This window comes from Mesoplodon densirostris, chromosome 3 (genome assembly GCF_025265405.1).
Source record: "Mesoplodon densirostris isolate mMesDen1 chromosome 3, mMesDen1 primary haplotype, whole genome shotgun sequence".
In the NCBI taxonomy this organism is placed as follows: domain Eukaryota; kingdom Metazoa; phylum Chordata; class Mammalia; order Artiodactyla; family Ziphiidae; genus Mesoplodon; species Mesoplodon densirostris.
Window position 1 is genome coordinate 140,114,292 of NC_082663.1, and position 9,200 is coordinate 140,123,491.

At 49.3% G+C, this 9,200-nt stretch overlaps 1 protein-coding gene across 1 annotated transcript in view; it reads right to left on the reverse strand.

The window, feature by feature from the left end:
- The window catches only part of MED26 (mediator complex subunit 26), a 37,917-nt gene extending 33,262 nt beyond the window's left edge, over positions 1-4,655 (reverse strand). Inside the window, exon 1 of the mRNA XM_060092129.1 lies at positions 4,338-4,655. Within this exon, the coding sequence (XP_059948112.1) occupies positions 4,338-4,409 (72 nt within the window). The 5' untranslated portion in view covers positions 4,410-4,655. The remainder of the gene's footprint in view (positions 1-4,337) is intronic.
- Between the last annotated feature and the right edge of the window lie 4,545 nt (positions 4,656-9,200).

Genomic DNA, 9,200 nt, shown 5'->3' on the forward strand with positions numbered 1-9,200 from the left:
TTATATCTGTATCAGGACAAAAACCCCTTCCCATAAGCTGATCTTGGACTGTCCTCCTAGGCCTCTGTGACCTCCAGCCAGCACAACATACCCTGATGAGAGCCGCCTCTGAGGTCCTCCGTGAAGACCGAATGTAAAGTCCACCTTCTTCTGAGGGAGAGAGTGAATCACAACAAGGTCTTACACCTGCTTCACAACCAACACTGTCACCTGCCTACTTCCCAAAGTCATAAAATGCCACACTGCTGTCCTCACACGTCCTGGCCACGACGTAAAGGAACAAAGACAGGAAGGTTACTGAATGTGGGCAACCAGTGTGATCAGGAAGAGTCCACATGCTTAGATTTCATATCTTCTAATATACTAATGAGAATCAGAACTAATAGTCTTCCATTTTAGAACTTATAAGATTCCTCTACCCTGCAGGATCAATGGCATTTTAAATTAACATCAAAAGTACTGTAATCTTGAAGCAGAAAAGGAAGCTGGAACACAAGACTCATGAAAAGTTCCACATCAGCTGGCAGTTGCCACACCAGTGTGGTCTGGCCCAGGATTCTGTGTCCCTGACAGAAACCTTAAGATGTTTCCGGGACAGGCTGTCTAATGTCATCAACCTGTAAGATCTATCACAGGTAAATCGAACCCAAGTTGTAATCTCATATAAACTTGTGTGGGAGAGAAGAGGCTCCCACATCTTTTCTTACCAGCTCAAGAACACTGCCTTCTTTGCCTCTTCTGAAGCTGCCTCTCCATGTTTGATCGCAGTACGGTGGCGTTTAAAGTTGGAAGCACTATCGCTTAATGACTTTGGCTAAGTTCCTCCCTAACTTTAGGGCAGTCACCTCACATTAAGTCAGTAGGAAACAAAGGCATCTTGTCCTCTCCTGGCCAAGGGAGACACTCACTAAACAGTACTGTCATGATGTCGGCTTCTGCACCTGCAGAAAGGGGAGACTGGCTACTCACCCCACCTCCCTTTATAGGCTGTTGGGAGAAAGCAGGAGACTCTGCTGCACAAAGTCAGGTAAAGGATACATCTCTGTGTAGAAGTGTGTTAGTGTTTGTTATTCAGAAAATTCACACAATGTACCTTGCAATAAAAGAAAAAACTTCTAGAACAACAATTCATGTTAGCCTCTGCTGCGCCTTCCAGAATCTGAACCTGGATCTGGAAGGAGCTTTATGGGGCAAATACACCAGTTCCCAATCCCACTTTGCAGATGAGGAACCTGCAGGCCAGTGAAGCTAAGTGGTATCTTAACCTTCAAATTCCTAGGTGGGAAAATTATCCTTCCCCTGTGTCTCTCTGCAGAGGCCCCTTGGTCACCTCCCCTTGGCACCTGAAGTCTGCAGAACAGTGAAGAAGAAAAGCAGTTCCTGAGGTTTCCTGCTGGAGAGCCCAAGAAGGAGTCTAGGGTTCAGTCAGTTTAACCAGCAACTTAGAAAGTACACCTAACGCTTCTGCTCTAGACAGAGAAGACAAAGCCCGAACTCTGGTGAAACAATGAGTGTCCGATACAAACGGGAACCTAATCATTTGCTGATGAGATTATGCTTGGGTGGACTGACTCTGATTTCTGGGCAGGAGTAAGACAGTCCTCAACTTTATCCATAACAAAACAAGATTAAGCTGGAACAAAGGCACAGAGTGCACTTAAGAAAGATTTTCAACACCCTGGGCTGCCATACACAAGAAGAGTAAGGTTTCGACTGTTCTGAAAAACCGTTAGTTGCTTTTTGAAAAGGAATATACAGAATTTACTTTATTACTAAGTTGAGAAAAATTATTAACTCAGAGCCTGATGCTATAGATATTCAAATACTCCAGAGGCTAGAATATAGAGCAAAGAAACAACTTTCCTCTTAAGAACTCCTTTGTCAGGGAGATGGTCAGAAAGTGTTACTTTGTTAACTTCCCTAAGTTTTCAGATACTTGTGGATATTAGGTCAGCTGCCTGACATTGAGTTTTCAAGCAAAAGATAAGTTTGTTAGCATACTTGCATGCCCATAAAGGTAAGCATTACATGACACAATTCTCTGTCACTTCTCTCAAAAGAGGTTTAATTTTAGTGTTGGCTCTTCAACACTGTCCCCATTTTTATTTTCCAGGTGCATCTTAAATATGTGTCAACTAACTATACAGAAGTGGAGTTCCTACTTGGGCAAGGCAGAAGAGAAGAACAGCTGTGTGCTGGCACCGCCTGGTTGGAGCCACCTAGCTCTCACCTGAGCCCAGGTCAATCAAGAGAAACTGCAGAAATAAGGTCACACCATCTCTGCCAGCAACCTATCCCTCCACGGCTCTGAGTTTCTACATGGGGTTTGCTCCAAGCCACACTCCTGTCAAACGGCTTATAACAATACTCAGGGATGTCACTGACAACGGCAGGATTTAAAGGTGGCACTTTCTCCCCACTCATATTCAGAGACAATTTCCCAATTTCATCCACCACACTTGTATTAGTAGGACTCTACATACACCTATCACGAGTCCACCCAAATAAGCCACGTGAAATGTGCATTCCATGACACGTAACACAACTGTGGGTTTGGCCTCTCTTCCTCCTGTACTCCTAGGAACCCTTTAGATTAGAGCCTTACACAACACTGGAACCCCTGAGGTCACTGCCCCACCTAATCTACAACATGGTGACTGCCCGTTAAAGCGCCTCCTGATCCCAAAGCTTTCCTAGGTGGCGTTAAGGATCAGTGCTAATATCTCAGCAACCTTTCAGACTCTCCGGAAGGCAAACAAGCACATGGAATTCAAGAAATTACACTGTGAATGATGCAAAAGTCACCAGGGCTACATTTTTCAAGTCACTTGTTTTATCCTCTAATATTTCAGTCTTGGGAATTGCTGCAGCACCCGTTTCTGCAAAAATTCTGCAAGGTTTTTATATAGCTTGTGCCTACTCCACCCCCAAAGTCGTAACAAAAATGTATACAATATTTCTTAAAGACAATTACCACCAAGTCTATCTTAATGGGGTCTGAAGACCAGGAATGACAGAATTACTTATGATACAGAAATCAGAGTCTTACAAAAATAACTCTATTTCTGCCAGAATTGTACAATCCAACATGAATTATTCCCAAAATGCTAGGCTAAAGCCTACTGCTAAAAGTAATCAGCCAAACTCATGTAAAGGAAAAGCAAAAGCCCTCATAGTGACAGAAACCTAACTCACCTAGCCAAGCCCAAGATGGTTTATTTCTTCCATCCCCAGCACATTAAAAAGTGGTTTCAATGGCCACTTCTTGGTCTCCCAGGAAATGCAGGGGCTCACTTCATACTTGGATGCTACTACATCTTCCCATTGCTGAACTGCTCCTGCCACAGGGGGAAATGACCCCTATGGCCGTAAACCACTCATAAAAAATAAGAGAACGCGATGAGTCGTTCCCTACACACACGAAGGGGGGCAGGGGAGATCCCTCCACAAACAGTAGCCTCCGTGGAAGAGCACCTGAGAAAGCGACACCCCGGGGTTAACCCTGATGGCCTACGTCACGAACCAACAGGCTAGGACCCCAGGTAGGGCGCAGACAGCCGACGGAGGGCTCTGGGTGGAATGGGAGAGCAAACAATCATCTTTAATTCACTACCAAAAAGCGGGGCTCTGGCTTGGTCTGAGACGCAATGAGTACTTAGGCCCAGAAAGGTAACAGAAAGAATCCCACTCTCCACAGGATCATCTTCCGTCGGCAGGGACCCCAAGAGAGACCCGGCAAAGGCATGTCCACTCTCAGAACCAAAAGGGACTTTCCGAGTGCCCTGGGCACCCGGCTAGGTGCAAAGCAGGCCAGGGGGGGGTCCCTCCGAAGCCAGGAAGGTGCTTCCAGACGGGAGGAAAGAGAAAGAGGACTTCCCTGATCACCCAGAAGACCGAGACACCGCCGGCACCGGCTACCCGAGTCATATCCCGGACACCAGTTGCTCCACAGCCTTTCCCCCTCCCCTCCCCCCCGCCGGGAGGGCTTCCCGGGGGTCCCGGGTCCCCGGGGAAGGGCGAAGCGGGCGAGCTCCGTCAGGAGCAGCAAGGGTCGTAGAGCTGGAGCGGGAGAGGAGAAAAACCTCTGATCTCAGCTCCCATCTGCTCCCTCCGCCCAGGCCGCACGAAAGCCTCGGCCTCACGTACCGAGCGCCGCCGGGCTGCCCGACCAGCCCCCGGCCCGGGCCCGGGGGGCGAGAGGCCGGGATGGCAGCGGCCTTCGGGGGCAGGTGGGTGGCCGGTGGGTCCCCCGGAGCCCTGCGGGCGAGGGGCACTATGGAGGGGGAGGGTCCCGGGCCCACGCGGCCTCCACCCCAGCCCGTGCGGTGAACACTTACGTTGCTCTGGGGGTCGATGGCCTGCAGCAGCCGGTCCCTGATCTGCTGCGGAGACGGCGGAGCCGCTGTCATTGCCTGGGCGAGGCGGGGGGGGAGCGGCCGGGCCAGCGGGCGGGCGGGCTGAGGCGGCGGACGGGGGTCACTCACTCGCCGGCCTCCGGGAGCGGAGCCTCATGTTCCCCGCGGCACCGGGGGAAGTGGGGGCGCGCGGGGTGGCGGAGAGGGGAGCCGGGGCCGGGGCTCAGGCCCGGGGCGCCGCCGCCACCAGAGGAGGAGGAGGAGCCGCCGGAGCCGTCGCCGCTGCTGCCGCCGCCTCGAGAACCAAACTCCAGTGAGCAGCCCCCGCGCAGAGCACTCTGGGTAACCCGCGCCGCACGCAGCGTCGGCACCACACTGAGGAGGTTGGGAGATGGGGCGGGCCAAGACGCCAAACTTGGGCGGGGCCACACGCGGGCCCCGCCCCTCCCCTCTACGCATGCGCGCGCAAGCGCATTGTCCCCGCCCGGCCAAAGGGGCCGTTGGGAGGCGGTTGGGCAGGGCAACGGCCACCGCCTGGAGGCCCCGCCCCCACCCAAGCTGGGCGGGGGCCGAGGTTTCCGACGGAAACGGTCGATACGCGCCGAGTCCTTGAACCCGGGCGCTCTGGGTGGCCGCCTGAGGGCAGGGGGGCGGAGAGGACAGCGGAAGGACCCCTCCTAGGGCAGAAAATCTTTCCCCATTCTGACGGAGGAGACGGGAGTCGCGGGTGGGAGGAGCTGCCAAGTTTTCTGAGCCCGGGGGTCCTTCTCAGCCTCTCTGCGTTCCTGGGGGCCAGGAGGCAGACGTCCACGTTGTAATTCCGTGCGCGGGTCAACTGAGGAGCCGAGGAACGCTGCCGCCCCCGCCCCTCCAGAGGGCGTGGATGCGAGCCGGGGGTCTGCAGCGCCGAGGGCCAGGATCCCAAAAGCATGAGACTGCAAAGTGCCTCACGGAGGAGCCGCTACCCTAAGCTGGGAAAGCCCCAAACCATGAGCTGACACCAACGTTGCAAACCTGTGTCCACTCCAGGGTTTCTCAACCTGGGCACCAGTAACATTTGGGGCCGGATCACTGTTGTAGGGCCTGTCCTGTGCATTGCAGGATGTTCAGTAGCATCCCTGGTTTCTACCCACTAGATGCCAGTAGCACCCTTTCCCCGCTGGGGACAACCAAAAATGTCTCCTGTCATTGCCAGAGGTCCCCTGGTTGGCAGAACCGACCCCTGTTGAGAATCACTGGTTTAAAAGACCTTTCTACCCTGCTTTGCGTGGAGATGCTGGAAAATTGAAGCCCTCATTCTCTGAACCTCCTTTATAAAGGAGGAAACTGAGGCCCAAGGTCACCCAGAGTTATAGGTCAAACCCAGAATTGTTAAATGTCAAGTCTAAGGGCTTCCCCCCCCCCGCCCCCTCACTGCCTTCTTTCATTGCTGTCTCCGCTCTCTCTGGAAGCTCTGTTAAATATACGGTTATGCGAAGGGGTAGAAAGGCAGGCTGAGTGGATTATTAGCCGCAGCCTCGGAAGAAATAACTTTTTTCGTTGTTACAGGAAGGCCTAGATTTAAAACAGAGGCAGCTGATGAGAACCACATGTGCGCCTTGGATCTGTGCTACACCTGTTAGTCTTGCATTTGTCATGCTTCTGGGAAGCATTTTTATTTGCAAAAACGGCGGCTTCCGCACGTGGTTGTGGTTGCCTGCTTCTGCACGTGTGAAAAGTTTTACACCACACTTGTAGGAGGCAATAAATACCGGCAAAAGACTTCTCTTTAATTTACTCACTCTCCCTCCTAGAATGAGGCGCTTTGTGTACACGGTCCCGGTTGGAAACCAGCCCACTTGGAGATACTCTTTATCTCACTTCAGACAAGCAAAATAAACAAGCACTCCCCCAAGTATATTCCGGTCCTGCCTCCCTTAATTTCGGACTCAGACATACAATATATTATTTTTTAAATCAAGGGTTACTTGGAAACAAGCAATTTGTTTCCCATGGGTCAGGTTACTTAAGAAAGATCTGGAAAGCACTCCATTTACCTGCTCTTTTTAAACTAAGAAGAAACATTAAGATGACTGTGAGCTCCACAAGGGCACTGATTCCGTGTCCCCAGTAGATAAAGGAGTGCTTATTAAATATATGTGAAATAAGTGAATGAATGTCTCATCCAAACACATGGCAGCTGTATGCACACACCCAGACGTATTTATGCAGTTCCACAGATCTGGCACACAGTGGGGGCTCAATAAATATTTAATAAATGAAGTACTTCATTAGATATAAATACACGAGGATGCACATGGGCACACACAGATTCTGTATATAGTATATGTAGTCTTATTCCACATTTAACATATATACAAAGGGTGCTTATAAAGATTAAATCAGATAGCCACTAAATGGGAGTCTTGAAAATGTTAGCAGTTCTCTTAGGTCCAGGGTAGATAATGCAGTTCACCTAGCAGACTTTTTGCTTTGAGGAAGAGATACTTGAAATGGGAAAGTTGGGGCTCGAAGTAAACCCTCTTGCTATAATGGTTCTTCCCTGGCAATATGTCCCTAAAATTATTTAGATAGAGAGCACCAGCCCCACTGTCCTGAGAGGACAAGATCTTTTGTGCTTGGAATGCCTCACCTCTTAGCAAGGTGGCCCCCAAAGAGGAAGGGAGAGGGAGTGACTCTCCCTTGCCCCCTGACTTGCCCTTTGCCATGGGAAGTGGCAGGGAAGGTAGTTTCAGGGGCCTGAGTGCTCAGCATCCTCAGCCAAGCTTGGCAGGTTGGGAGTGGACTCCTCCTCCTAGCCGGACAAGCAAGGGCATCACAATAGGAGGCCATGAGCATCAAAATAGGAGGCCATGAGCATCACAACAGGAGGCCATGAGCAGGCCAGCTCCCACAACTGCAGCGGACCAGTGTTCAACAGTGACAGCAGGTAGTGGCGAGGAGCAACAGCAGGCATACCTGGGCAGACACACCTGAAGAGAAAAGCAGCTGTGCCCCTTTAGGCACATAAACCCCTGGAGTTGGGCAACTTAAAGGAGAAGTTGTTACTGGACTTATCCCAATAAGGTATGTGAAGACTCCAGTGATTTAACAGGAAAATGTGTGCAAATCCACCACCCGACTTGGACCCATATGTTTGCTCTGAGTTTAACGGTCTGGTGGGAATTTTTAAAAAACACTCTCTCGTGTATTAACTCCTTCAGTCATATCAATGATCTCAGAAGCACCTAGAGATGGGTTTCAGAGTTCTGCGTGGCTTTGCAGCAAGTCCTGTTCAAAAGTGAAGCCAGTTTCAACTGGTTCTGAATAGTCCCTGATATGTCACTGCTTTTAGGAAGGGTTTCAAAGATAGGTGAGACAACTCAATTTTTATCATGTCTCCAAGTGTGGGGATACAAACATGCACAAAGCCTGCTCCTGGGGAGCTAGTTTTGAAGGCAAGACCTGAAAACAGGTTAGGGGCTCATTAATACAATACCATAGTTGTACTGTCCAAGCAAAGTGTTGCAGAAGCACAAAGGGGAATTCTGGAGTACAGAGAAATATGACTGACATGGAGGCATTTCAACGGAGAGCGTTTTCATACATTGACACCCTCTGACTCGGCATTTCACAATTTCTAGAAATGTATCTGGAGGAAGCAATCAGATGCAGACAAATGTGTCTGTACAAGGAAGATCACAGCAGCATCGTTTCTAAGGGCAAAAGACTGGAAGCCACCTATGTGTCCAGTAATCGGGGGGTATATAAGTAAACTGGGAGTCAGTTCATGAAAATGGGATGGTTACGGACTAGGAGGGACCATAGGATTCTGTAATTCCATTTGGGTGGTGGTCTTGTCTTATGTAGGCAACATGTAGAAATTCACCAAGCTGTATGTCACTATAGATCAAACTTCAGAAATAAATAAAAGAATATAGAGCTGGCTAGCTAGCTAATCTAGCCGTTATAAACCAGCATTGAATAATACAGGAAAATGCTCCCAATATTAAATGCTAAAACGCAACATATAAACTATGTATCTTACAATCTTAATTTTAGTTGCATTAAAATATATATACTTATGCACATAATTCATAGAAAATAATAGTGGAAGAAACCAAAACATTTATCTCTGACAGGTGATTTTTATTCTGACACTTTTGCCTGAAGTTCCACATTTTCTAGAACGAATATGTGATGCCTCCTGATGATCTCGTCCAGTGCTGGTGTTATTCTGACCTCTAGTAGCCTCTAATTCTCACCTTCTGACTGAGGTACTGCTAATTTGAAGTATAATCATAATCTCCAAAATCCTGAAGATGGGTTTGCTATCAGGCTGACTGAATGATGGTTGTCAATCTAAGTCCTAACAGTTTGTGTCTTCCCTACGGCCCCAATTTTGTATTATTTTTAGTAATCAAGAGAATAACAACTGGGAGTAATATTGAGTACCTACTATGTGTCAAGTTCCACTGAGGGCTTCACACGAGGGCACTGATGAAGCCCTCTGGACAGTCAGATGCTTGCATCAGCTCCTCCCCTTGACTCTGTGTGGGGTCTGCAACTCACTTTGCCCTAGAGGATGCGGTAGAAGCCACACTCTGCCTGATCCAGACTGAAGCTCTAAGAAGGCCTGGCAGTTACCACACAACTCAGCAATTCCACTCCTGCGAATCACCCCAAGAAAACTGAAAACATACACTGACACAGACTTGTACAGGTAAATGTCCATAGCAGCTCTATCCTTAATAGGTGCAATGTGCAAAGGCCAAAAACCCATCAACTGGTGATTGGATAAACGAAGTGTACATCTATACACTGGAATATTACTCAACCATAAAAGGGAGTGAAGTGCCAACACAC